General features: G+C 57.9%; 2 protein-coding genes and 1 long non-coding RNA gene across 6 annotated transcripts in view; 1 reads left to right on the top strand and 2 right to left on the bottom strand.

Moving 5' to 3' along the window:
• Positions 1 to 14,321, bottom strand: part of RASGRP2 (RAS guanyl releasing protein 2) — a 14,653-nt gene extending 332 nt beyond the window's left edge. Inside the window, exons 1-16 of one of the 4 annotated variants that reach the window (XM_025879319.2) lie at positions 14,198 to 14,321; positions 12,182 to 12,322; positions 11,422 to 11,524; positions 10,809 to 10,871; positions 10,346 to 10,480; positions 9,410 to 9,560; positions 9,033 to 9,206; positions 8,748 to 8,864; positions 7,369 to 7,650; positions 6,164 to 6,241; positions 5,812 to 5,934; positions 5,370 to 5,485; positions 2,025 to 2,166; positions 1,679 to 1,715; positions 1,128 to 1,304; positions 70 to 134 (exon numbers count right to left, since the gene is read on the bottom strand). In XM_025879319.2, coding sequence (XP_025735104.1) covers positions 76 to 134; positions 1,128 to 1,304; positions 1,679 to 1,715; positions 2,025 to 2,166; positions 5,370 to 5,485; positions 5,812 to 5,934; positions 6,164 to 6,241; positions 7,369 to 7,650; positions 8,748 to 8,864; positions 9,033 to 9,206; positions 9,410 to 9,560; positions 10,346 to 10,480; positions 10,809 to 10,871; positions 11,422 to 11,524; positions 12,182 to 12,254 — 1,830 coding nt within the window. In that variant the 5' untranslated portion in view covers positions 12,255 to 12,322; positions 14,198 to 14,321 and the 3' untranslated portion in view covers positions 70 to 75. The other 3 variants (XM_025879321.2, XM_025879320.2, XM_073883517.1) reach the window with 3 other exon arrangements.
• Positions 13,673 to 18,080, top strand: LOC112829624 (uncharacterized). Its single transcript, XR_003209732.2, has 2 exons — positions 13,673 to 13,763; positions 16,274 to 18,080. It is a non-coding gene; the product is annotated as an uncharacterized lncRNA (long non-coding RNA).
• On the bottom strand, positions 15,845 to 27,674 carry PYGM (glycogen phosphorylase, muscle associated). Its single transcript, XM_025879318.2, has 20 exons — positions 27,353 to 27,674; positions 26,222 to 26,323; positions 26,036 to 26,114; positions 25,845 to 25,948; positions 25,324 to 25,455; positions 23,936 to 24,047; positions 23,765 to 23,847; positions 23,062 to 23,205; positions 22,644 to 22,736; positions 22,261 to 22,407; positions 21,922 to 22,085; positions 21,402 to 21,516; positions 20,884 to 20,985; positions 20,403 to 20,550; positions 20,043 to 20,101; positions 19,773 to 19,914; positions 19,159 to 19,366; positions 16,666 to 16,800; positions 16,381 to 16,447; positions 15,845 to 16,267 (listed from the first exon to the last, which is right to left on the bottom strand). Exons 1-20 carry the CDS (start codon positions 27,593 to 27,595, stop codon positions 16,118 to 16,120), a joined length of 2,529 nt encoding a protein of 842 aa, XP_025735103.1. The 5' UTR covers positions 27,596 to 27,674; the 3' UTR covers positions 15,845 to 16,117.

Raw genomic sequence — 27,674 nt, 5'->3', positions numbered from 1 at the left:
ATCCCGCCCCCCCCCCCCCGCCCCCATGCCCCAGCCCTCAGTGGCACAGGCTGTGGAGGGACGACTCACCATCCATTACAAGTGGATGTCGAATACGCCATCCTCCACTCTCTGCACCTCCTCTTCTCGGATCTCTGCAGGGAAGGGGGGGTCACAGGAACAACACCTGGGTCCTTGTGCCTTTGGCAGCCCTTCCCCCACTCACAGGAGGCACCCCACCCCATCCCGGAAGCAGGCCCATCCACCAAAAATCAATTCACCAAATGACCAATTGGCCTCATTTTTGAGGCTCTTTCTCTAAGTTTTCATTCCGCCGCAGCTTTTTCACAGCCACAGATTTGTCAGTGCAGTTTGCTTAAAATGTCAATTTTGTGTGTGTTTCACATTTTAGACCCCCAGCACTTCTGGAAGGCTCAATGCAAATGGTTTCATCTTTTCTATTTTTGAGGACTTATGCCTGGTGCCTGCCTCTATTTTTGAGGACTTAATGCCAATCCAAATGGTTGCGGTCAACTGCCTTAGACCCCCGTTTAACATGGTTGCTCAGACTGTTCTCAGCAAAACAATCATTGGGGGAATTGTCATTCAGCAAACTGACCCTAAAGTTACCACCAGAGACCCCAAGAGAGCCGCCAAAGATGTTCAGGGCAAGGGACTTTTCTCAGAATGGTGTCCAGAGCAGCCAAAAAGGGAAATACAGGCAAATGGCTCACACAACTCCCTCTACAATCCATTGTCAATCCCCCTAACAAAATAAGAGTGTGACTGGAATTTTTTTTTTTTTTTAAGTAAACTTTATGCCCAACATAGGGTTTGAACTCGCTACCCGGAGATCAAGAGTCACATGCTCTACAACTAAGCCAGCCAGGTGCTCCTGTGACCGAAATCTTGAAACCTCTCTCACTTTTACTCTTCTTTATGTATTAGCCTCTCTTAGCTTCAGAAGATCAAGGGTTCCCAAGCCCCCTCCTGGCCCCCTTACCTGTTCAACCCTTCTTTATCGCCCCACCAAAATAATAGAATTACCAACTCTGGAACGGTTTCCATCCTGGATAAGTTAATACTTTGCCAGAATGGCCCTGCCTTCCTCCCTTTAGAGACCAAAACAGAATGAGATCCCCTCTTACCTGGAGGCCGGGAGCCTCGCCTACCGGGGCGGGGCAGGGAGAAGCTGAAGGCCCGATGATGGGTGTGTGTGGGTGAGGGTGAGGGTGCAGACCCCTCCAGACTCACACTCTGGGCCCGGCGCCGGCACTCAACTGACAGACGGTCTTTACACTGCTTGTGGCAGTTCACACCACAGGCTGGGGGAGGCAGATGGGGAGCCCAGCCAGGGCCATTTGTCAGAACACCCTCACCCCGTTCTCCAGGCCTCCACCTCTCCCCAGTTTCTTTTGCTCCTGAGCAGCTGCCCCACCAAAATAAGAATCTTCCAAAGTGCCTTCTTCATCCTACTTGCCAGTCCATGCCCTCTCCAAAATTCTCTGTTCCTGGGCAGCTGTCTCACCAAAATCAAAACCCACTTGAAGGCTACCCCCCACCCCTTCAATATGACCATCGTGCCTCTCTGGCTGCAAGGTTCTTCACTGCTCGGCAATTGCCCCACCAAAATAAGAATCCCTACCCAGAGAGTAACTCTTCCCCCGCCCCCCAAATTCAGCCCGCCAGCCCTGCTCACCTCGGCATTTGAGGCCCTGCTTGTAGATGCCCAGGATCTGAAATAGAGGAGGGGGCCGTGCTGGGGAAGAGGTCTTTAGAGCTAATGACTCTACGTCTTCCTTCTCAAGGGCAGGGACTGGGACTGACCCTCTCTGGGCCCCTCTCAGGGCTAGTTAGGCGCAGAACAGCGAGAGCAGAGACAGTCGAGATTAAAACGGTTTGCCCCGGCAGAGAAGCCTCCAGCAGGGGCGGGGCCAGGGGGCGCGCGGGGCGGGCGGAGGGGGCCAGGGCCGGAGAGGCGGGGCTTAGGCGGGGCTTAGGCGGGGCTTAGGCGGGGCTTAGGCGGGGCTTAGGCGGGGGCTCACCAGGGCCTTGCAGTGGCGGCAGGCAACCGGGCGCAAGGAGTTGCTCTCGTGGAAGTTGTGCACGAAGCCCATGCGGCCGCCCAGCACGGAGCTGGAGCGCAGGAAGTAGGAGACCATCTCCTCCCTGCTGATGCAGCCATCCCTGTCGGGGGAGGGGGAGCGCCTCAGGTCGGGCCCTCCCCTGGACCACCCACCAACAGGCCTAACCCATCCCACTGGGAAGCTCCCTACCAGGTAAAGATCCTCACCCAACTCCTGATTTTGGATTTGGATTCCTGGTGCAGGAAAGACAACGCTAGCCTTGGAGTCAGGCAGATGCGCGGGCGGCTACTAACTACTTGTGTGGTCTTGGGCAAGCGACTTGCCCCACTACCAGTCACCCCCCCACCCAGATTTCCTCCCGCCGAAAAATGGGGATCATAATTCCTGCCCCGGCCACTTCACAGACTTGGGGTAGACACCAACTAAAAGGGCTGTGCACTTGCCCACGAGATCATCAGCTTTTGTTTTCCAAAGTGAGCTCTTTGGAACACCAGTGGGGAGCCCTGAGAGTTAAAAGAGATTTGTGAGGAGCTGCGGGACCGGGCAAGACCGGGGAAAAGCCGCGTGTGCCTCGCTCTCATGTGAGTGTCAGAAGGACACCTGCCGTCAGGGTTCCCCACATAATCCAGGGCTGCCCACAGAACGCTTTTCTCACCCATCAACGTAGAGTAGGACAAGAGTGAGCATGTGCTTGGGAGACAGACCTCAGTTCAAATCCCGGTCGGCTACTTCCTGGCTGTGTGACCTCTGGGCTAGTTAATCTCCCTGTGCCTCAGTTTCCGCTTCTCCAAATGGGGACTGTGATAATCCCTGCACCTCAGAGGGTTTGTGTGAGGATTCAGTGAGGCAGGTGCATAGGAAGCATTTACAACAGTGTCTGTGTAGTTAGCAGGTCCTGGGCCCCCAGGAGCTATTTCCGGCAGGGTTGGTCCTTGTTGGAAGCTCCTGCCCATTATATCTGGGGCTCCGGGACCTGACCCAGGCGACTGACCCCTCAGTTCAATGGGGCATGGGGGCCACTGGCCATCTAGAAAACAGTATCACCCTGGATTCCTACCTCCACACTGTGCATGAACATTAAATCTTCATCAAACTGAGAACACTAATGTAAAAACATAAAAATTATTAAAGTATCTGAAAAGGTGTAAGAGAATAACTTTGTAATCTCCAGGAGATGAGGGCCTTTCTACACATAACACAAATCCGAGAAGCCATAAAGGAAAAGACTGACATATTGAGCACACGACATTTTTTTAAAATTTTATATGGCAAAAGACAACATAAATGACAGACTGGGAGAAAATATTTGCGAACACATTCAACAGCAAAGGGTTAATATTCATTAACACAGATTCTGAAAATTGATGAGAAAAAGACCAACGAACCCAGTGGAATAATGGAGAAAGAATATGAACAGGCAATCCACAGAATAAATATAAGAGGCCAATAAACATATGAAAAGATATCCTACCCCCACTGGTATTGGAGAGATTCAAATTTAACCAAGACACCATTTGCCAATTAGACTGACAAAATTGTAAAGCTTATTATAGCGTCCACTGTTGGCAGGGAAGTTGGGAAATGGGCACTTGCTCACTGCTGATGGGGGTGCAAGCTGACACAACCTTGCCGGAGGTCACTTTGGCAGTCTCTCTTCCAATTTAGAATGTGCATATCTTTTGATGCAATTATCCCACTTCTAGGAATTTCTCCTACCGAAATAGTGACCTGAGTGCAAGGGTACAAAGATGTTCACAGAAGCATGGCATATATTAATAGCGAAAACCTGGGAACAGTCTACACGTCCGTCAGTAGGAGAGTGGTGAGGCCAATGACGGCCCAGCTACACAGTGGGGCTATGCTGCGGCTATTCTAAAGAATGAGGTCGTTCTGCATAAAGCAGCGTGGAAAGCTGTCCATGATAAAGGGTTAGGTGGCTAACAAAAGCAAAAGCAAAAAACCAAGATGTGCAGTTCCATCAAGACAGTGATTAAACAACAACAACAACAACAACAACACAAAAACCTGAAAATCCTACTACTACAAATACATAGAGCCTAGTTAAAATACATCCACATTTGCTTTAAGGGCATAGGTGAGTTTTCGAGAAAGAAATGGAAATCCCCAAGTTGCAGAAACAAAGAGCGAGCTTCAAGCTGACGCAGGGAGTGGGGACCAGATGTTGAGGCTGCCCCAGAAGGGGGTGGCTGGTCTCCCCAGTGAGCCAGGTGCTGGGTTTTGATACCCAGCTGCGCTGGGCATAAGGCTTGGGGCGTGCAGAAGGTGGGGAGTGAAGGCTGAGACCCCTGTGTGAAGCTATATCCAAGGTCTCCAAGGACTGCACCCTCACTGAAAGTGTGCCCTGGAAAAAAATCCACTCACCAACCCAGGGACCTAACCTAGAACTCGGTCTCAGTTCTGGTAGCAGAAACAAAGCAACTACAACCAGCACCATGGGCAGAGCCAGATTTGTACCAGAACCCTGTTTGTCCATGGAAGGGACCCAGACAAACAGAATCTGTATCAATTTGCACATACATGGGGGAAAAAGACTGGAAGGATACTCTGTTGCCAAACCAGTAACATTGCTAACAAGTTACTAAGGATAATATAACCTCTTCCCATGGGAAAGAGAGGGGGAAAGAGGAAGGGAATTTTCACTTCTTACTTCATAGGTTTTATTCACTCTAAGTCTATTTTACTACCTGGATTTCTTTTTCACCACGGAGTGTTGCAGTATGAAAAAAAAAAAAAAACCCACCAGATTTTTTGAAACATGAATAACATTAAAATATAACTCGCCCCGCCCGAGATGGACTGTAAATTTTGACTGGAGTTTTGTCCGCTCAGCAAAACAGGGATATGAACATGGTTGCAGGGGGGCATGTTTAACCTACTTCAGAGAACCAGCTGTTTGTCCAAATTGTCAGGATGTGAATTGTTGATAAGCAAGTGGGTGCTGCTAATTACAGGCCTTTCTTTTCTATTCATTAAAACAGGCTACCCAGGAGTTGAACTTGCCCACACTTTTTGCCAGCTGTGAGCTCCACAAATAAAACGGCATCTACGTCCCCAGGCCACAGTCTTTGCAAGATTCAGGTGGAGCCCCCCATCTGTCTGAATGAGTGCCATAGCTGCCAGCCTCCCCCCACACACACACACCAATAAGAGCCCCTCCCCACATTGGTAGCTTCCTCTGCCGAGATCATCTGGTTCAATGGCCTCCTCTTGCACAGGAGGAAGCTGAAACCGGAGGGGAAGTGAGCCTGCCTTCCCTCTCTCCCAGCCCCCAGCCCTCCTCACTGGTTCTGGTCGAGGTCCCCAAAGGCGCTGAGGTAAGGGAAGTTCCCACGGATGATCTGGAACTCTTCCTGGGAGATGTGGCCATCCCCATCGACGTCAAAGTTCCGGAACACAGACTGGAGCATGCAGAGGGACACACAAGGGCAGGAGATAAAACAAGCATCAGCCCCATCCTGCCCCTATTCCCAGGCCACATTAGGAAGGATGTCTCAGATGTGGGTGACTCTCCTTCTCCCCTTTTATCTCCCTCTTCCATACCCCCACCCCACCCCCACCCACTGGCTATGCCACTTGCCTTCTGGAGACTGAGCACTGGCCCTTGAACATGACACTGGTGTGGCTCCAAGGGGAATGGCCTGGCAAAATCGCTCTTGATTGGCCTGTCCTACGGACCTGTCCCCCGGCCCCACAGGTGCCAGGGCAGGGGGCCACAGAGTCTCACCTCCACCATCTTCTCGATGTGCTCCACCAGGAGTGCCTGATCCAGCTTGGGTTTGGCAGCTGAGGTCCACTCATCCAGCACTGGGGGTCGGGGAGGTGGGGTGCAGCTTGTGGGGCTGGTTGGCTATGGGAATGGTCAGGACTGAGTGAGGGCCAGAGGGAGGGAGCCCAGGGCCCAGGAGAGCAGAGCGGGGGGGAAGCCTTGGGGAGAAGGGAGCCCACCCAACAAGCTGGAGAGGTGAGGTAACCTCTAAGAGCTCTGCTTGCCCTCATGTCCTGGGATTTTCAGGAAGGGCAGAGGTAGGAGACAAAGAGGGCGGGCGGAGTGGGGAAGCAGGGATTCCCTATCTCACCGAGGACTTGGAGCGTGGCTCCCGCTGCAGGGACAGCTGGTAGAGTTCATCCTCCGTCTGATACTGATCCAGAGATACCTGGGACACACACAGGTCTGATCATACCCACTGCCCCTGCTGCCCTCAGGAGCCCACTGTCCAGAGCCCAGGGTCATAGGGCCACCTAGAGGCCATAGCTCGGCCTGGAACCCAGTCCAGAAGCTAGACTCATGGGGCGCCTGAGTGGCTCAGTCGTTAAGCATCTGCCTTCGGCTCAGGTCATGATCCCAGGGTCCTGGGATCGAGCCCCGCATCGGGCTCCCTGCTCCGCGGGAAGCCTGCTTCTCCCTCTCCCACTCCCCCTGCTTGTGTTCCCTCTCTCGCTGTGTCTCTCTCTGTTAAATAAATAAAAAATCTTAAAAAAAAAAAAAAAAGAAGCTAGACTCAGGACAAAGGCCAGCTTAGAACACACCGCAACAGGGCGCCTGGGTGGCTCAGGCTTGATTTCGCCTTAGGTTGTGATCTCAGTGTCATGAGACTGAGCCAGCAACCACATGCCAGCCTAGCACACAGACCAGAACCCACATCTTGGCCCAAACCTGGAGCACAATGCACTGCCAAGAATCTAGCCAAGAATCCAGGTCAGAACACAGCCAAGAGCTCTGAGATAAAGCCCCAACCTAGAACCCAACCCAACGTCCAGAATCCAGCTCAGATTTCAATCCTGATCCCAGTCCAGAGCCTAGAAACAGCTAAGAATTCACTCTAAACCCAAAACCCAAGCCCCAGCTCCATGTCTAGAACCTAATCCAGATCTAGACTCAAACCTCACTCTCATCCTAGACCCCAAAACCAAGTCCAAGTCTGGGCTTGAGCTCAAGGCCATGTTTAGAAACCACCCCTGCACCCAGAACCCAGAGCTGGGCCCCAAGCTTTGAACACAACCCATTCCCAGGAACTCAACCCAGGACCCAGGACCTGCTTCAAGGCCCAGCACAAAAAGCCCACATGGCAGCCTTGAGCTCAGACCTCCGTCCATAGCCCGTTCAGAGCCTGGAACTCATCTCAGAGTCCACTCCAAACCCTAGAGCCCAGGCTGGATCTCAGTCCCTCTCTCAGAACCTCGAACTCAAGGTCAAGTCCACAACCTTGCACAAGCCCAAGACCGGGTGTGGTTGTCAATCCTGGTGCCCAGCCCCCCAGCATCCCTGCTCCCAACACCTCACCGTGAGTAGGCTCAGCAGGTCGGGGTTGGCCTGCACCGGTGGTCGAAGGCTGGTCACCATGGCCAGCTCCTCCAGGATGCTGAAGAGCTGCTTCATCTTGACGCCATTAAGTCGGGTCCGGGCAGGGTCCAGCCAGTCAGGCAGTGCTAGCTGCAGGGCCACCAAGTCCTTGAGGTGTACGCCCAGGATGGGAAAGCGGAAGCCCACACAGGCCGCCAGCCGGCGCCGATAGTTGCCATAGTTGCCCGTGGCCGTCACTAGTTCTGTCAGACCTTCCCAGAGCTGGGGGGGGGGTGGGCAGAAGACAGAGGGTCACACACACACACACACACACACACACACAACCATTGGCTCAACTACCTTCCCACCCCCCAGCCCGGGAAACATGGGAGGGGTGAGGGGTCAGAGTCAGGGGTGGGTGAAAGGTTAAAAATCCTCCCTCACTGTCCCCTGACAGTGTCTCCTTTAGCCCCAGAGGGTCAGAGTTCATAGGTCATGAGCTCAAGGGAACACCCACAGCCCAATACCACACCTGTGCACCAGGCCTGGGCATGGACCATCAACAACACTTCACAAGAGAAGAAACTGAGGCTCAGGGAGGAAAACCGCACAGGAGAAAGATCCAGAAGAATGTTCCTAGCTGTGTTGTTTGTGACAGCCCATACTGGAAAGACCCCCAGATGTTCAACAGGAAAGTAGATCTATACATTGTGGTAGACTTACAAGAAAATATCATATGGCAACAGAACCGAATGAACAACTGCTCCAAGTAACAGAATGTAAGAATGAAAGAAGCAAGACATAAAATAACATACAACAGGATTCCATTCATAGAAAATCCAAAAACAGGCGACAAAAACCCCGCATTGTTTGGAGATTCATGCGTAAGTGGTACAGTTATAAAGAAAAGCAAGCCCATCATCATTACGAAAGTCATGACATCCGTTACCTCTGATGGGGAGGGGGTTATGCTTTAAGGGGCTGGGAGCTTCGGGGCTGGCAATGTTCTATTTCTTGACCTGGGTGGTAGTTACACAGGCGTTTTCTTTATAATGTTTCTTTAATCGCACATATGCTTTCAGTACGTCTCTATACGGACGTCACCCAATATGTGAAAAGATAAATATACGGAGAGGAGAAAAGCGCAAACTCTGGGGTCAGGCAGACTTGTGAGCCCTCACTCTGCCACTCTCACTGTGTAACCTAGGAAGAGCATTGAATCCCTCCGAGCCTCAGTTTCTGTATCTGTCAAATGGGGATGGGAGTGGCCAGCCCCCAACACTACTGGGAGTTCTCAGTGAGGCCAGACCCGGGAAGGCTGGCCCCGCAGGCTTGATGAGGCTCTTCCCCTGACACCCCCCCCCCAGGGTCCCAGGCACCTTGATGGTCTCAGGGCTAACATGACTGTGGGTCTCCTTGAGGCGGGAGATGGAGCTATGGCTCAGGCCTCCAACCACCGCCATCAGCGTGTTGAAATTCTGCAACTGCAGCAGCTTCTGGGGGGAGGGTGGGAGGGGAGAACGAGGAGGGGCAAGGCAGTGAGTCACTGAACAAGGCCCAGGATTTGGCCCGGCTTTTCTGGAAAGGAGGCAGTGGGTGAGTGGAAAGGAGGGAGTCACCCTCCTGGCCCCCTGGGAGCTTAGGAGAGGGGGAGAGGCAAGCACCTCTGCCACGTGGACGAAGTGCGTGATGACCAGGGCTCGCTGAGGGGCCGTGGGCTTGCTGAGGATCATAAGCTGCACCCACTGTGAGACACTGTTGAAGAGGGAGATGAATCGCTCCAGGACCGGGTTGTCCACGGTGCAGCCGTGGGTCACGAAACTGTGATAGTCCTGAAACTGGGGGCAGGAGTGGCCTCAGCCCCGCCGGGCTCCTCCCCTCACAGATGGCCACTCCTCCCCCTCCAGCTGCCCGTCATCGGTTACACTGAAACCCCCGACGCACCCCGGGACCCTGCCTACCCCAGGGACCGACCCCGTTCCTCCTGGGACCCTCTCCCCAGCCCACACTCCACCCCCTGACTGAGGCCCTTGCGCCGCACCAGGATCTTGCAGAAGGAGCGATACTCCAAGTAGGTGAGATGCTCTGCCAGCTCCATGGGCTCCAGGTGGTCGAACAATAGGGACATCTTTCGCTTTTTCTGTCCTACAGGGTTCCGCTGGGTCACCTGCCTCTTCCACTTGTAGGTGGGGCTGAGAGGTGGGGCAGGGGCAGTGAGCCCTTTGCTGGAGACGCCCCATGCCGTGCGGCCCCACAATCATGCAGACACACCACTCAAGCTGACAGAGGACCTATACCATCTGAGGCACTGTACCGGACACTGAGGTCCCCCGTCCCAGCAACTCCTGCAATCTCCCCCTCGTCATGCACTCAAGTACTGTGCTAGGCGCTGGGGCGACAGAGATGAGCAAGACACAGTTCCTGCCCTTGAGGAGCTCACAGTCTACTGAGGGAGACGGACACAAAAACAGTCACAAAACAGCATGGCACATATACAGGTCTTTGCACAGGCCGGCAGGGGTGGGCGGGGTGTCTGCACACAGTGCTGTGGGGGAACACAGGAGGGAATGACAAATTCTGCCCTGGGAGGCCTCCGAGCCCTCCGAGCCCAGAGACACTCCACACTTGAGCGGAGTCTTCACAACACAGAGAGGCAGGCAAGGGGACTCAGATGAGCAGAGCACCATGGTGGGAAGGGAGGTAAGGCTGGAGAATGGCGAGCAGACCGCGCAGCTGCAGTATGGAGGGCGTGGGATGGGAGTGGGCTGTGGAAGATGAGGCAGGAATGCCAAGCTGGCCGGAGACTACCAAAGGCCTTAATCCCCGGCCGAGACATTGTGAAAGTGACAAGGAGCCATAGGTTTTCAAGCAAGAGAGTGACATGACCCTCACTCATTCAAGTCAACAAACATTTATTAAGCACAGATGGCGTGGGATGCTGAGTGCCCTCCCCAGCCCTCTAGCTTGCCCCACGCACACACTCTCGATGTCAATGAGGCTGCTGTGCCGCCGGTTGCCTTCTTGGTCAAGCAGAGCCTTCAGCTCCTTGATCTGCTCAGCAAGCTCAGGGTTCAAGTCAAACTCTGCTGGGAATGCTGAGATCCAGTACCTGCTAGAAGCTTCCAGTCACCCAAGGCAGTCCTTCCCCCATCGTCCCCGGAGACCGGAGCTCCCCAGAGAGGGGGAAAGAGCCCCAAACTGTGATTCCCCCCCACACACCTCGGGGCTCATTCCTTCCCCACCCCCGCTGTGCAGATCCAAAAACCCAGGCCCACGCGAGCAAGGGGCAAGCCTGCAGCAGCACACCCACCATGGACAGAGCCAGGACTCAAACCCACACGACCAACTCCCAGAACGTGCCCTTTCCACTCCTCAGGCCAGTCTGAAGCCTGAGAGAAGGAAGCAAGAGGAGGGGACAGAGCCCCAAAAGGAAGACTTACCTGACCAGGTGGCATGTTTTCACCTGCAGCGAATTGGAGTTGTCCTTCCGGGATTGTTGGTAGGTGGAGGAGAGTTAAGGAAATCGAGAATGGAGACTAATTCTAGAAAGGGAGGCAGGGGAAGGGTTCCGAGTTCCGGAGGGAGGCTGAAGGCCCGGCCTGGTCCTAGGAGAAATGCTGGGGGCGGGATCTGGGGTGGGGCCTGTCGGAAAGGGGCTGAAGGCTGGGGGGGTGAGGGGTGAGCTTTGGGAGGGTGCACGGCTGAGAAGGGGGCTAGGTTCTGGGGGTGGCTGAAAGCGTGGCCTGGGTCCTGGTAGATAGGCCAGAGGACGGACCTGGGCTGGGAGTAGGGACAGGTCCTAGACTGTAGGGAGCAGGAGAGTAAAGCCCAGATTGGGGAGGGGGCGGGAGGGGGGGGAGGGGGCGGGAGGGGGCGGGGCCTGAGTCGAGAGGAGGAAAGGGGTGGAGCCTAGGCCGTGGAGAAAGGCTGGGCCAAGCCTGAATTCTAGGTCCTAGGAGGGGCTCGCGAAGCCCAATCTTGGCCTGGGCTGGGCAGCCGGGCTCCCTCATGGACTGGGACTGCGGGGCCCATGGCGAGGCCTGCGAAGGATATATGTGGAGCAGTTTCGCCGCCAGCTGAGAGGAAGGGATGTACCAAGGGTGCATCATGAGGAACATGCGCACCAGCTGAGGGTCCCGCACCTTCCCGGAGTCATCTAACTCCGAGGGGTCAGAGAGAAGCGGGTTGACCCTTGGTCCCGTAGCTGCGGTCCCTCAAGCCTACCTCACAGCCCCGCCGGATATCTGGCCCCCCGCCCACCACCTGCTTTCCCAGACTCTGAAACCAGCAGGCAGATGAGAGAGAAAAGGTAGGGTGGGAGAGGGATAAGGCAGGATCCGAAGAACTGGAGGAGGGGAGCATCTGACCCGGCCCATCGTCCCGAGGGGAACAAGCTGGGGCGGAAGAAGCCTGGGTTCCCCAGGGTCAGGAATCCCAGAGGTCATTTCCTGAGTGCTTGGGGGAAGGGGCACCCCTTCACCAGATAAGCTGACCCCCATCAGCCGGAAACAGCTCCCAGGCCGGAGATAGAGAGTTCCTCCGGATCCTCCGGGGAGACAGATAATGCTCCTCATGGGCCAGAGTCTGGGGATCCCATCCCTCTCCCTTCAAAGCCGGCATACTAGGGAAGGGAAACAATCTTTCTGAAGCGTAGGGATCTCTCTACCCTGTGACGAAGAGCAGGCTTTCGTTAAAAAGGTTGCAGGATACGGAACTGGGTGGGTCTAGGCTGGGGGTCTGTCCTTGGAGGCAGGGACCCCGCTTCAGGCTCAGGGCTGGGCTCAGGCTGGGTGTGCCCTCCCGTGCCACTCACCGAAGGCTTCGATGCAGCCGCGGAGCAGTTCCTCCACTGTGCAGCCCTTGTCCAGGTCTAGGGTGCCCGCCATGGCTGTCGGAGCGGGTAGGCTGGACCAAGCTGCACCCCGGAGCCTCCCACGGGGCTCGGACCGGACCCCTGTCCCGGGAGAAGCAGAGAGGGAGTCTGCGGAGGCGCGGCGGGCGGCGGGGCGGGGGGGGGGGGGGGGGGGGGCCCGGGGGGGGGGGGGGGGGCGGGGGGGGGCGGGCACGCCCCCTGCTGGGCAGGGGCGGAGTCGTCCCCTGCGGCCACTCCCGGGGTTAAACGGTCTGGCCCGCGGATGGTGCAACCCACCAGTTGGGAAACCGACTGGCCGAGAGGCTTCCGGCTCACCCTCGGAGTCACGGGAAGGCCGAGGGGGACTCCCCGGGGATGGGGACGAGCCAGGACTCCGGGGACTGGTTTGTGCCCCAGCCCCTGTTGGGCCCTCTTCCCCTCGCGTCCTCTCCCCAGAGGCACCTGCAGCACCCCGCGGCTCGGCTCCGCGCCCCTCCCGCTTCCCTCCTGCCACAGCCTCCCTTCCCCCGCAGGGTTATTTTGGGAACCCGGAGCCTGAGGGGACCTCGGAGGAATTTCTCCCTGGGATGGGAGGGAGGGAGGAACCCAGGCGTCCTGCCCGCATCGCCCCCTCCTGGGCTCCCTAGGAGGGGAGGCGGGGCTGTGGCAGCCCCCAGGGGCCTGCCCCTGGGGAGGCGAGCTGGAGTGGAGAAGAACATTCCTCGGGCGGGGTGGGGGTGGGGGGGAGCCCGCGGCGGCCGGGAGGCGTCAACGGGAAGCCTGAGCCTGGGAACCGCGCGCTCCCAAGCCACCTCCTCAGTGAAGGCCCCAGGGGTCCGGCCTCAGCCCTTCAGCCGACCGTCTTCCTCCCCAGCCGGAGTTCCTGACCCAGGCCCCCACACTGCACAGTCGAACTGGGAGCGCACACAGAGGCCGGCCACGTTCGAGCACACAGAGAAGGGTGCCCAGAAGGGGGCGCTAGCGCCGTGAGGGGTGGAGAATGCCTGGCTGAATCCACCAGCAACTCCAGTCACTGGCAGGGTCGGACGCACCCATGCAGGGACACACACTCATTCTATACCCGAGGCCAGGGGCTCATATTGGGGTGTAAGACACCCGCCCCCCCACACACACACCCGAGCCTCAGGCACTTGCCTCCCATCCTCCGTCTCAGACACACAATGGCACTCACACCCCGCACACACCTGCAAGAAGGAACCCTCCGGCACACATACCCAGCCTTCCAGCCCAGAACGCAAACCCGTTGATGGGGCCAGTTCCCGGACTTGCAGCTCACTCGAGCCAGGCCAACCTGGAGTTCCGCAGCCACAGAGGCGCTGGAATCGCACACGTGTGCACACACACAAGACAGGGCACCTACACGCATGCACACTCCCACACACGCACACGCCCCCATGGGTGCGCACACACGCCCATTCCGCCGCCCCCCCCCCTTCATCCGCAGTCCAAGACAAGCTCTGCGGCCGCAACGCCCTGCCACCCCTCATTCCCGGACTTTGGCAGGGCCTGGCCCCACGAAAAGGTACCCCGCCCCTACACAAACTCCCCCGGGCTGGAGGGGGGCTACTCTCCTGAGTTCTCTGGCCGACTTTTCCTAGGAGCCACCCATAGCCAACCCCGTCTAGCCCCGCTGCTGCCTCGCTGCGTGACCTTGAGAGTCACTTGGCCTCTCGGAGCCTCAATTTTCTTATCTGTCAAATGGGGGGGTCCGCGGGAGAAGGTCCCGCTGAGACGTGGCTGGGAAGAGCCGGATGTGCCGCGGATGCCGCCCCCTCCCGCGGGTTGTCCAGGGCGCTTCAGCTCTCTCCCTCCCACCCCGGACCCGGCCGCAGACTCTGCACCCACCAATCCACCCGCTGCCCCCAGCCCGCCTGCGTCGCCCGGGGTGGGGGGAGGGGGAGCCCTAGGGGCCCGGCCCTCTTCTGCCCAGCGCCCCGCCCGCTCTCGCTCACTCACTCTTGGGACCCGCGGCACTGAGCCCGCACCCGGCCGGGCCGGCGCCACCTCCGTGCGCTCCAGCCCGCCGGCCTCGCTGCGGCTGCGGCTCCCGCCCGCTCTCCGCGCCGCGGCCCCGCTTCCCGCCGCCCCGCCCCCGCGCCGCGGCCGCCCCCTCCCCTCCCCGCCCCTCCCGCCCCTGCGCGGGGCTCCGAACCGCTGGCTGCGCCTCCCCCCACCGGGGGCTCCCTCTCGCCCCGCACGCGGCGGGCCCTGCGGCAACTTAACCCCTCCCCTGCCGCGCCGCCCGGGAGGCCAGGGCCGCGGGCTGGGGCTGCGCCACCCGCCGCGCGGAGGGTGGGCGAGCGGAGGTCAGGCCTCGCGGGGCGTGGAGGGGGGGGAACTGAACCGAGAGCTCTCTCTCCCCACCCAGACGCCCCTATGCCCCCCGCCCTGCCTGGTGTTGGGCAGAGGAAGCCGGGAGGGGCAGGAAGCGGACTGCGGTGGGGAAGGGGCGCCCCGCCCAGCCCCCGGCCCGGGTTCCTGTTTTCGAAGACAAACCGTTCCCACGGGGCTAACCGGACCCGGGGCCGGGCGTCTTCCTGCGGGCAGAGGGGGGCACGGACCTGGTAGAGATCGGGGCCGTGGGGACAGCGGGTCCTTGTGATAGCCTGGAGCAGGGGCTAGGAACATTTGGGGACAGGGGCCTGTGGGAGGGAGGAATGAAAACGCGGCTACCTGAAAACGTGGCCTCGGTGTCTGGGGATGGGGGCGGGGGGGCTCCAGTTCATACAGTGGGGACGGGATCCGGAAGCCTGGCTCCCCACGGGGCCAGATGGGAAGGGGCAGCTGCAAGCCGCGGGTGGGTTCTGCGCAGCTTGGAGACTGGAAACCGGCGTGCGGGTCCCCCCACCCCCGGCAGGGAGGAACTTGGGAGGGGCAGCCACAGGCAGTTGGGGTCCCCACAAGCCAGGCCCAGGGGAGCCGGTAACCATTTCCGGCGGTTTGGGTTCAAACACACTCACTGTGAAACCACGGGCCCCAAACCTGCCTTTGGAGGCTTGCCCCTTCCTGCCTCAGGGCTGGGGAGGCAGAACCTCCCCTACACCTCAGTCTTGATAATATGAGGCCCAGGAACAGGCCGTTTCTGGTCCTCAGTTTCCCCAAAGTGGGAGGGGGCAACACTGGCCTAGCCTAGACGGTCTGTGAGTGTCCCCCGCCCTAACTCCCCGACTTCAGACCAAGCGTAGCCACCTGCTTAGAGACCCTTAAACGCCGCAGTGGGGCGGGGCTAAGGGCGGAGTCCAAAAGGCGTCAACCACCCACAGGCTCCTCCCCCTCCCGAGTCCCGGCCGGGACAGCGTGGATCCTCGGTAGTCCCGGAGGCCTCTGCCCAAGTCCCAGCTCCCGGCCCCGGTGGGCTCCACCCAGGAGACGCCCCGCCCTCGGCCAGCCTGGCAGGCCGCTGACCTAGTATGGACACAGCTCTGGGAAGAGAGGCGTGGAGGGTGACGCCTGAAGGAGGCTGGAGAGTCTCGGCCCCGCCCCCATGGGCTGCCCCCTCCTTCCGAGGGGACGCACCTGCGGGTGGAGGGGTGGGGCACGGTGCCTGCGCGGCGGCTGTTAGGCCTGCCCAGAGCTAAAAATATTTCCCAACAGACATTGGAATAAGGAGGCTCCCAAGGAGAATCAATTTATTGGGGAGTGGGTGCAGTCGGTGAGACCCATACTAGGAGGGGCAGGGAGCCGGAGAACAGGATGGGAGCAGCGTCCTCAGTCATGCTGGACACGAGGATCTTGATGCCGGGGGAAAATGGGGGGTTCCAGGAAAAGGTTGAGAGATCTAACTGTAGTACCCCCCTCCGGACCAAGAGCTGGGGTTGGCCCACCCAAGGGATTGCAAACAAACTCAGGGGCCAGTTTGGGGTCCGGTCTGGAGGCTCAGATGGTCTTGTCAGGGGCTGGCAGGCGCGTGCGTGAAGGCTCTATGCCCCAGATATCCTGGGCGTACTGGGCAATGGTTCTGTCACTGGAGAACTTGCCTGATGCGGCTATGTTGCGGATCACCATCCGCGTCCACTCTCTTGGGTTCTACAGGCCAAAACACAGCTCTGGGTTCATTCTGCCCGTGGGATCCCCAACATCCACCACAGCCCAGCCAGGGCCACCAAAGCCTTGCTGACCCCTGGCCCAGGACGCCTCACCTTGTACAAGGCACTGACTTTCTCCTGGCATCTAATGTAGTCTTCGTAATCTGCAAAGACTTTAAACCTGGAAAGGAATAGAGAGGCAGGGAGTTCCATGAAGTCAAGGGCCAAGCCCGTCCTCTCCTGGTGGTCTTCCGGGGGCCAGGAGAGTAAAGCTGCTTCCAAAGGAGCAAAGGAGCCTGGCCCCAACTGCCCAGGACCGCTGCCCAGCCTCCCCACACCGCACCTGAGCCGTTCAGCCCAGCAGCCCCACCTGCACGGTTCCCTGGCCAGTCAGCTCACCGGTCATGGTGCATGAGCATGTTGACGATGTTCTTGAACAGGTCCGGCTGTTTGGGGGAGAAGAAGCCACTGCTCAGCTGCTCAATGATCTGCCGAAGCTCGGGAATTCGGTCATAGTACTCCTGGGCGTTGTACCTGTGGGGAAAGAGCGGTCAGCGCCGTGGAAAGGAGTTCCTGGTTCCTCCTCCCAAGAAAACCCGAGAAGTCCTAAGCGCCAGGGTCAAAACCCAGGCCCAGCCTGCTGCTGCCCTCTCCGGAGCAGCTGCACCACCTCTGGCGGTCCTTCCCTGGCGGCCCCCTCCCTTCTCTGCCCAGCTTTTCAACCCCCTTCTGTGCTTGAGGCCCCAAACCAAGTGCTCTTCTGCCCACACACCGCTACCTCTGCTAACCAGTATGTTTCCTTCCGGAATGCCTGGGCTCAAAACCCTCCCCAAGGCCAGTCTCATCTCTTTCCTTCCCTCCCCACCTCCATCCAGCCACTCAGGCCAAGGAGTGGGTGCAGTGGGTCAGGATCCACAAATACGAGGGGGCAGGGAGCCAGAGGACATCCTTCACCCCGATCCCCAGCACTGACGCTGGAGGCCACTCTCCTCGCACTCCGGTGTCAGCCCACACACTGGGGCCCCCACCTGCACTTTGCCTCCTCCTCCCCTGCAGTCCAGTCTCCACCTCGCAGCCAAAACCGTCCTTCTGGAGCCTGCTTCTGAACATGTTGGATCTTGCTCAAAACATGTCCTATCTCCCTCCTGTCCAAAGGACACAGTCTGAACTTCCTAGTCAAGCCCAACAGGAGAATTTCCTTTCAGTATTTAATGCCAGCTCTCAGAAGCAGTTGGGGGGAGCGTAAACTGGTACCAACTTTCTGGAAGGCCATTTGGCAACATGCATCAGGAGCCTTAAGAACTCATACTTTAAAAAAAAAAGAAAGAAAGAAAAGAAAAAAAGAACTCATACCTTATTTGACTCAGAAATATCCCCTCTACTAATTATCTTAAGGAAATAAAGATGGAGACATGGGTGTAAAAGGATGATCATCACAGGGATATTTACACTGCCGAACAGCAGAAATCAACCTAATGTCCAACACTATGGAACTAGTTCAATAAGTTATGACACCTCCATTTTGATGGAACCCTGTGCAGACATTTAAAATATTTTAAAGATTGGGGCGCCTGGGTGGCCCGGATGGTTAAGCACCTGCCTTCAGTTCAGGTCATGATCCCGGGGTCCTGGGATCGAGCCCCACATGGGGCTCCTGGCTCGGCGGGGAGCCTGCTTCTCCCTCTCCCTCTGCCTCTCCCCCAGCTCATTCTCTCTCTCTCTCTCTCTCTCTCTCTCTCTCTGTATCTCTGTGTCTCAAATGAATAAATAAAAATCTTAAAAAAATAAAATAAAATATTTTAAAAACTGTTTAATGATATCAGGAGTCAAAATTGTGTGAAGGCATCAAAATTGTACAGGTGTTGGTCCCAACTTTTACAGATACACACACATACATAAGTATGTAGAAAAAGAGCTGTGACTTTAAAAATGGATGATGAGATTATGAATGACAGTTATTTTATTCTTTGTGGTTTTGTATGTTTCCAATTCAGGAGCATGTATTGCTTTTATGATAAGGAAAAAAATATATTTTAAAATAAATTTTAAGGGCACCTGGGTGGCTCAGATGGTTGGGCGTCTGCCTTCGGCTCAGGTCATGATCCCAGGGTCCTGGGATCGAGTCCCACATCGGGCTCCCTGCTCCTTGGGAGCCTGCTTCTCCCTCTGCCTATCTCTCTCTCTCTCTCTGTCTCTCTCTCTGTCTCTCATGAATAAATAAATTTAAAAAAAGTTTAAAAAAAATAAAATAAAATAAATTTTAAGAAACGTAAAGCCAGGGCGCCTGGGTGGCTCAGTTGGTTAAGCGACTGCCTTCGGCTCAGGTCATGATCCTGGAGTCCCGCATCGAGTCCCGCATCGCACTCCCTGCTCGGTGGGGAGTCTGCTTCTCCCTCTGACCCTCTTCCCTCTCATGCTCTCTCTCTCTCATTCTCTCTCTCTCTCTCAAATAAATAAATAAAATTAAAAAAAAAAAAAAGAAACGTAAAGCCAGGAAAATATCTACTTTGAAAAATGGCATTTCCGACCACAAACACAGCTGTACGTACTCTACTTATATTTCCCTTTTTGCCACAGCTGCCAGGGGGTCAGAATTTAATTTTACTTCCAGAAATTCCAGAAATAATATCATGTCCTAGGATTGATATAATTTTCTTTTCCTTTGCCTTGAGTTCTGTGTGGCTTCTTTCTTTTCCTATGCCATTAACCTCATGTGTTATAAGTTACCTCAAAAGTTCTCCAGAATCCTGAGGGCCAAAACTAAGACCGTACACAGCCTGGACCAGCCTTTCCAGGCATGCCCTCTGGCCCCCCAAGCCCTACCCTCCAGGAGCCACACCTCGGTGCCTCCTGCCCACGGACTGTGAACTTTGGAGCCCTTGCCCCCCATACCCTCTCTGGTCAAGCTTTTCCACATCCTCCACCCGCATGCCGAAGATGAAGAAGTTCTCTTCTCCCGCCTCTTCCGCCATCTCCACATTGGCCCCGTCCATGGTGCCGATGGTCAGAGCCCCATTGAGCATGAACTTCATGTTGCCCGTGCCTGAGGCCTCAGTGCCTGCTGTGGAGATCTGCTCAGAGAGGTCAGCGGCGGGGATCACTGTGGGGAAGCAGCAGGGGACAAGCTCAGCTCCAGGAATAGTCCCACCCCAGCCGGGGACTGCGGAGTTAACCGGATTCAGAGCCCCCTCCACCCCAACCCTACAGAAGTCACCCACTGAGTCTCCCTCTCATCACCAGCCCCCTGTCACTGCTTGGTGATCCTTGAACACCCGAGATCTACCCTGGACTCTCTCCCCAACCCTGCCCCAGTGTGTGTGTGATTTGAAGGGCAAATCTGCCCTATCATTTCTGCCTGAAATTCCACCATGAGAGGGGGACATCCTCGTGATTTGAGCATTGTCCTCTCCAGATTCTTCTTCCAAGTGCCAGCATGCTAGGAACAGGTAACCAATAGCTCTTCCTGGCACTGAACTCATCAGAGCCTCTCTCTGGTGGCACCCCACCTTTCTCTGCCAGCGAGACTCGGTAGTTCTCCAGGAAGATCACACGGAGGCGGTCTCCTACCACCGGGTCATGGTTAACCACATCCCCAATGGCCGTGATGAGTTTGATGATCATCTTGGCCATGTGGTATCCAGGGGCAGCCTGTGGGGGCAGAGTCTGGGGTCAGCCCCACAGCCTGGCCCCCTACCCCCTATCCTGCAACCCAGCCAGGTCAACCTCAACCTGGGTGTCAAAGGACCAGAGCCACAGTCTGTGTCCTGGCTTCTCACCTTCCCTCCAATCATCACAGTTCGGGGCACAACAAACCTATTGGGTTCCTGCTTGATGCCTGTAGAGAAACAGAGCAGAGATCAGTGGACCAGGTCTTCCCTCTGGGTAACCCCTCCTGACAGCACCCATCCAGCCAGGGCCTTGGCCAGGAGACAGTGGACCTGATTTGGGCAACCACTTGCTATGTGACCTCAGATCTGCCATTTTCCCCCTCTCTGAGCCTCAGTTTGCCCGTCTATGAAATGGGGATAATCCCATGTCCCAAGAGTTGTCCCAAGGCCAAAGGAGAGACATTGATTAGGAAATATGGAGTACACAGAGGAGAGCCCCAAGAGACCAAGTGAAACCCTGCCACTCACGGTTGTACAGGGTGATGATGTGGAGGCAGTTGAGGAGCTGGCGTTTATATTCGTGAATTCGCTTCACCTGGATGTCGAAGAGCGAGTTGGGGTTGATATGGACTTTGTATTCCTTCTCTAGGTATGCAGCAAACTTTAACTTGTTTTCCTGAAGGGAGGGAGGGAGAAGAGCTCACCAACAGGCCTCAGCCTCAAGAAATCCTACAGTGTAATTTCTTTCCCAGAAAGGTGGAGGATGGGAGTCTCGCTTGCCGCCCCCTCCACGCCTGCCCCAGAGCAGACATTGCTAATCAATGTCAGCACTCTTCCAGGGCCATCAGCTGATGCCTTCTCGCCATGGACTCCAGGCAACTTCTACCAGGGGCCTGAGGTTGCAGGAGAGACGGGCTCCCCTGGCCATTCCCGGACGCAGGCAACCGGCGCCTCCAGCACGCTCCCTCCCACGCTTGGCACGAGGGTCCCGGGTTGTCGCACTGCCTACCTGCTTCACTTGAGCCACATCCCGGATAAAGGCTTCATCATCCACAAAGGAGAGCAGTTTGCGCAGCTGGTCCAGGTCTGAGATGTAGTCCTCCCCAATGCGCTGCGGGAGATGGCGGTCAGGCCTATGTCCCTCTTCTGTCCTCCCTCACAGAGGGGTCCCTTTCCAGGTCAGCCAAGCCCTGTCCCCGGCAGACAGCCCCTCCTTCTCCAGCCTCCAGCAGAGGCGTGGGGTGTGCACAGCCATCTTCCCTCTGGACCTTGAGCTCTGATGGCTGACCCCACCTGACCCCAGCAGGCCTTCCTCCTGGCCTTTTCCTCAGACAGGCAATGACCCCGAAGCCCTGCTCACAGTCTCTGCCCCCTGCCGGTCTCACTTCTGATGTGACCTGCTGATGACCCTCTCCATTAGACTGTGAACCCGGGGGCCCCCTACAGTGACCCACCTCCACATCCATACACAGCTGATCCCTGTAGTGACCCGTGTTGACTCCTAGTGGCCATACAGTGACCTCTCACCTCAGCAATGACCTCTGCCAGCCCAGGGTTACACATAACTAGCCAGCGACGAGGGGTGATGCCGTTGGTCTTATTCTGGAACTTATGAGGCTCCAGCTCGTAGAAGTCCTTGAAGCTGCGGGATGGGGTTGGAGGGTCAGTACTCGTCCCTGTGGGATGAAGGCCTCCTCCCTGAGGCCTTACCCTGCTTTCTTGCTTAGAGGGGCCTGGAGGTGAGGGGGTGGTTGTGTGTGAGAGGGGGTCATCTGGGGACAGAAGTGTTCTGGACATCAGGGCCACGATGCTTATAAAAGCCGTGCTACCTGTGGAAAGGGCCAGCAGGGGTCAGGTAGTGCCCCTCCCTCTCCCCCCCCGCCCCCGCCCCCGCCCCCGCCCCCCGGCCTGTACGTCAAGGAGGTGGGCCAGGGGCGGGGCCAGCGAGAGGGGCGGGGCCAGTGGGAGGGGGTCTCACGGAGGGGCCAGAGGGAGGGGCAGGACCAGCAGGGGGCGGGGCCAGCGGGAGGAGAGGGAGGTGTCTCACATGGTCTTCTTGAGGATCTCTGAGTGGATGCGAGCCACGCCGTTGACCGCGTGCGACCCGGCGATGCACAGGTGGGCCATGTTGATGCGCTTCACTGTGCCCTCCTCCACCAGCGACATGCGCCGCAACCGGTCTACATCCCCTGGGAACGCAGCTGCCACCCGCTATGCGGGGACAGCCCAGAGCTCAGGCACGGACCTGTAACCCAGGTCCCCAGCCCCATACCCCCAGAGCTCCGCGCATAGCGCCCCCCACCCCCCCACCCCCGCTAGTGTCAGGATGCCTACTGCGAGCAGCCTTCCCCAGCCCACGCCCCCAGCCCAGGGGTCCTCCGCTCACATTCAGGAAGCGCTGGTTGATCTCATAGATGATCTGGAGGTGGCGGGGCAGCAGCGTCTCAATAAGATGCACGGGCCAGCGCTCCAGAGCCTCGGGCAGCACAGTGTGGTTGGTGTAGGCGCAGGTCCTGACTGTCAAGTCCCAGGCCTGATGGGCAGGATGGGGAGTCAGGAACCCTGGGGCCTAACCGCCAGGGCTCTCTACACGCACAGTATGCAGCCAGGAGCCTGGGCCCTGCCACCGAGGAGCAGGTTTGAGGACACTCGCCCTCTGGGCCTCACGCTGCGGTCTGTTCCACGAGGGCGGCACTCCCATATTTCCACTTCTCACACTGGGAAGGGAACCCTGGGACGGAAAGAGGGTCAGTCACTCCTGAAGCTCACCTTGTCCCAGTCAAGCCGCTCCAGGTCCACCAGGATCCTCATCAGCTCAGGGATGGCCAAGGAGGGGTGGGTATCATTTAGCTGGATGGCCACCTGTGGAGAGGGGGGCTGGGAGTCAGTCTGGGATCCAAACCACGGCTGTGATCACTGTCCTTTGCCCCTTCGAGCCCCCTCCAAGGGCCCACATGGCCCCAGGGCAGAGCTGGGGGTAGAAGTCCTCAGAGGGGCAGCTGTGGGCAGGAGGAGGGGGGCAGTCCCCAGGTGATGTGCCCATCGATTGAGGGTCCTGAGCAGGGTACCCTCAGCCTCTACTTCCTCCTCTATAAAATGAGTGGGGCAGGCAGAGGCTGGAGGGGAGAGGTTGGCGGCACACCCGTCATGGGAGGTGTGGAGAGGGGCCCTCCCTGGGCCCTGGTACCTTATCCGGAAAGGCATCGAAGCTCGTGCGCACAGGGTCGCAGCAACCGAACTTGGAGGACTTGAAGCGGCGGATGATGTCCTGGAGGGTGGCAGCCACTACAAAGTACTCCTGCTTCAGACGCAGCTCCTTCCCCTCAAAGAACTGGGAACAGTCCAAGGCAAGGTTAAGCAAGTCAAGGTTGGGGGGGTTGGCTAACACTGCTGCGGGTGGGGCCAGGAGACTCCTGCCCACGCCGAGGCCCTTGAGCCCTGAACAACCCCCACCTCCAGGGCCCAGGGGTCTTTCGCCCACCGAGAAGTAGTGGCGGAGGATGGTGTTAGGAGGGAGGCACACAAGGACCGGTATTGTCAGCATCACCAGGGAACAGCAGATCCAAAGTGCCCTGCCCTAGCTTGCTGTCCCCAGGACTTAGGTGTCCTTTTAAAGAACTTGGGGGGAAAACAAAGACACACAGGAGCCACCAGTATGTCCCTGGGTGCAGGGCACGTGGCTGGCTCAGTCAGAAAAGCACGTGACTCTTAATCTCCAGGTCGTGAGTTCAAGCCCTACATTGGGTGTAGAGATTACCAAAAAATAAATAAACTTAAAAAACAAAAACTATGTCCTGGGTGTGACTAGGGCACCCAGGGACAGTCCCTCCCAGTCTTTGCCCTCTCCCAGGCCCTCAGGCTTCCTGTCCCCAGCCCAGGAGGTGACATACGTTGTCATTGGGGTACAGGACACGCGAGATGTTCTCAGCGAGGTTTCGATCCAGCACAGCTTGGATGTAGCCACCGACGTTGACTGAGGGGTGAAAGTGGGGACAGCGTCAGGCCGGGGACTGAGTGCGGGCAGGGTGGGCGGGGCTGCTGGTGGCCAGGGCTGGACTCACAGTCCTTGAGGTTGAAGTCATTGGGGGCCTTGGCCGACCACAGGCGCATGGTGTTGACGATGTTGTTGCGATAGCCGGGTACCGGCGTGTCATAGGGCATGGCCAGCACCACCTGCAGGGGTGTCGGGCTTGGTGTCAGGAGCTAGGTATCTGCCACATGAGTCGTGGGGCCCTGAGAGCTGGCATTCCAGCCTTTGTCCTTGTGCTTTGCCAGTTCCCAGCCCTGGGTTCCCGCGCCGACTCTGGGTGACCATGAGCAAGCCTCTCAGCCTCTCTGGACCTCGTCCATAAAGAGAGGACCCCCCCCAGGACCTCCCCACACCCCCCACCCCACCTTGCCTGGATGCTTGTGAGGATTACAGGGGGCAGTGATGAGCCCGGAGCCCAGAGCTGGGCTCTCTGTTGGTGGCCACCCTGCAGGGATGGGGATGAGCTGGCCCACCTGGTCTGAGCGCAACCTAGAGGACTCTCTGGGCGCATGAGAGGGCTGGGGGGAGCCTGGGGTCCTGCTGAAGGGGACACAGATGTCAAGGCCATCCCAAGGGCTTATGCCCGCTTGACCACAGGGCTAATCGGCAGTATCTAATGCAGGCCCCACCTCCCGCAATGAGCCAATGGTTCCTGCTACCACGGACCTGGGGGCACATCCACGCCCACCAGGGGGCAGCACCCTTTCTCCCCAACACTAAGTCACTGAGCCGCGGACTGGAACAGAGTGGAAGCTGCAGCTCAGAGAGGGAAGGGACCGGCCCAGGAGCATAGAGCTTGGTGGGCAGCCAGAGCCCCTGCGGAATCGTTATCACGATGGCAGCGGAACCAATGCCTGAGTCTGGAAGCCAAGAGGTTTCTGTGCAGCCCTCTGGAGGCCCATGACCTACAGCCACAGCAAGAGAACTGACGGGGCTGGGATTCAGACACCTGGTTTGGCTTTCGGCTCCCTCTAACTTGTCGTGTGACCTTGAACAAGTCAGTTCCTCTCTCAAGGTTTTCACTTTCTCCCTGTCCCCCTTTCTGGGCTGTTGCTTTGCTCCCCATCAAGCTGCCAGTTTCGATGTGCTGGGGAGTCAAGTCACCGTGATTATTCTTGGCTGAGTCTTATGGGGTGGAAAGGAACCAGGTCAGGGAAAGGGCACTGGTGGAGCAGGGTGGCCTCTCTCCTCCTCCTGGGCTCTGTGCTTTGGCCTGGCTCCTCTGTGATCCTGTCTCCAGCCTCTCCTGGCTCCAACTGTGTGACCTTGAGTAAGTCACTTAACCTCTTTGAGCCTCCGTGTCCTCCATGATAAGTAGCCCTGGGTCCAGTAGCCTCCAGGCTCTTGCCCTGTATCTCCTTGTTTTCTTCCAGAGCCTCCCCACTTCCCTCTCACTGGCAGCTCCCCCAGCTCCCTCACCTGTGTGTCCACCCACTTGGCCCCCTGGTTGGTGTGTTCCACTCGGCCATAGAAGTGCACCGGCAGCGTGAACTCGGGGCGGCCCTTCTCCCAGGGGTTTCCATAGCGAAGCCAGTCATCAGCCTCCTCCATCTGAGCCCAGGGCAGGGCGGGGAGAAAGGAAGGCAGCGTCAGACCCAGGCTCAGACCCAGACGTACACCACAGGGGGCAGTGGGTAGGGCAGGAGCCAGAGCCTTGGTATGCCCTCTCTAGAGTGTAATTTAAGGGCCCTAGGGTGGGTCCCTGGTCTGGTGGGGTATCCAATGGGACATGGCATGTGTATGGGAGTCTGAGAGGTTCCATAGGCGTGGACCACCTGTTCCAAGAGTGACCAGCAGGTTTTGGGGCCAGGGGGAAGGGACAAGGATGCTTTCTGTCAAAGCTGAGGCTGGTTCTGGATCTATCCAGAGGTGGATGACCCAATGGGGGTCCTCTCCATCATGCCTGGGTCCCCACAAGGCCAGGGCCCAAGGTTGCTCACCTGCCAGCCCCCGCAGATCTTCTGGTTAAAAATCCCAAATTCATAGCGGATCCCATAGCCATAGGCAGCCAGGCCCAGTGTTGCCATGGAGTCCAGAAAGCAGGCTAGGGGTTTGCAGGGAGGTGGGTGTCAGGGACCTGGCAGAAAGGAACCCTACTGCCCACCCCACCACTGCCACCCTGCCCACTTACCGGCCAGCCGACCCAGGCCCCCGTTGCCCAGCCCCGCATCCTCCTCGATCTCCTCCAGCTCCTCCATGTCCAGGCCCAGCTGGAGGGGGGAGGATGTGGCAGTGGTCAAGGCCAAGGGCCAGCAGGTGAATCCCCCAATTCCTCAGCTTGCCCCACTCCCCGCCCCGCTCCCAGCCCCCTCCACACCTGGTAGGTAGCCTCATCACAAGCATTCTCCAAGGCCAGGTTCACCATGGTGTTTTGTAGTGTCCGTCCCATGTAGAACTCCAGAGACAGGTAGTAGATCCTCTGGCCGGAGAGACAAGTGCAGGGGAGGGGTCAGGGCTGCCCAGCAGCATTTGGCCAGGCCTCTCACACCTCCTGTCCCACTCCTCGGGCCCGGCACGTGCCAGCCCTGTCTCCATTTATTTTCTCCCCATCTCAGGCTTCCGGACCCATCGGGAAGGTTCCGGCCCAGCATTTCCTCTGACTTTGGACACACGGCTTTTCTTCTCTGGGCCTCAGTCTCCACATCTGGGAAATGGGGCTGCCCTATCTACCTCGGGGATTGAGGTGCTTAGGAGAGGTGAGAACCCCTGCCATCTCACACGAGCCTCCCGACGGCCCACCGGGGAGTCAGGACGTGGAGAAGCCCCTCCAAGTACTCCCCCAGAGGGGAAGGCCAAGGTAGCGGAGAAACCAGTCATTTGCTCAAGGTCACCATGACTCACAGCTAGAGTTGGCCACCTCCTGTCCTTGTGGTGCCCAGTCCCCCTTGGTCCTCAAGCCTCAGCCCCAAGAAGAGGACAGAGGATGCTGACGGTACCTGGCCTCCTGGTTTCCTAGGTTCCCCTCCCTGGCCCACTCGCCTGCCCCTCCCCCTCCCCTGCCCACGAGTGTCAGGTTGCTGACATTTACCATGACCCCAGCAGACACTTGATCCCACTACCCCAGCTGTCCCGGCTGCACACCAGCACCACCCACTCCACAGAGACACCACGCTCATATTGAATGACCCGGCCTTCCACTTCAGGTCCAACCCAGGCCGCAGGGGTCTTCCCGACCACCAGAAGCCCCTCTGCTCTCTGAATGGGCACTTGCCTTTGCAACCAGCCCGCCTGATCTGAGCCCTGCAACCTGCCCGCCACCCTGCCCCCGGGTTTCTCTGCCCGGGGTTGTCCCTGCCCCAGCTGCACTTGGCACTCCTGCTCCTCCAACCTCAGCAACCTGGAAGGACCCTTTATTCGAAGGACCCCCCACGAAGGGCCGCCACTTCGTCAGGATCTCCCGGGTGGGGGGCCCCAGCCCATTTCCCACCCGGGGCGCCCCAAGCAGCACCTTGGGGTCCTTCTCGTAGTAGTGCTGCTGCGTGCGGATCCAGCGACCCACGAGGTGGTCGCGCACGGTGTGGGCCAGCGCAAAGTAGTAGTCCCTCGGGGTGGCCACATTGCGGTCCTTCACGAGTGTGAAATGGAGGTGCCGGTTGAAGTTCTTCTTGAGGTCGGTCACATTCTCCACGCCAGCCAGGCCACGCACGCTGATTTGCTTTCTCTTCTCCTGGTCTGACAGGGGCCGGGACATGGCTGCGGAGGGCAGGCCTGAGTGATGGGTGGACAAGCAGCCTCGAGCAGTGCCTCCAGCCAGGGAGTGGAGATTCCCC

This window comes from Callorhinus ursinus, unplaced genomic scaffold (assembly GCF_003265705.2).
Source record: "Callorhinus ursinus isolate GAN/ISIS: 27379988/994484 unplaced genomic scaffold, GSC_fseal_2.0 scaffold51, whole genome shotgun sequence".
Classification (NCBI taxonomy): Eukaryota; Metazoa; Chordata; class Mammalia; order Carnivora; family Otariidae; genus Callorhinus; species Callorhinus ursinus.
This window is presented reverse-complemented; position numbering and strand designations above follow the sequence as displayed.

What these genes read in the sequence shown, in the direction of transcription:
- PYGM (XM_025879318.2), bottom strand. Translation starts at nt 27,595, where the DNA reads ATGTCCCGGCCCCTGTCAGACCAGGAGAAGAGAAAGCAAATCAGCGTG. An exon ending in TCGATGCCTTTCCGGATAAG is followed by an intron (nt 22,737 to 23,061) that starts GTACCAGGGCCC and finishes CCCTCTCCACAG; the next exon opens with GTGGCCATCCAGCTAAATGA. An exon ending in GAAAAGCTTGACCAGAGAGG is followed by an intron (nt 16,801 to 19,158) that starts GTATGGGGGGCA and finishes CTTTCCCCACAG; the next exon opens with GTACAACGCCCAGGAGTACT.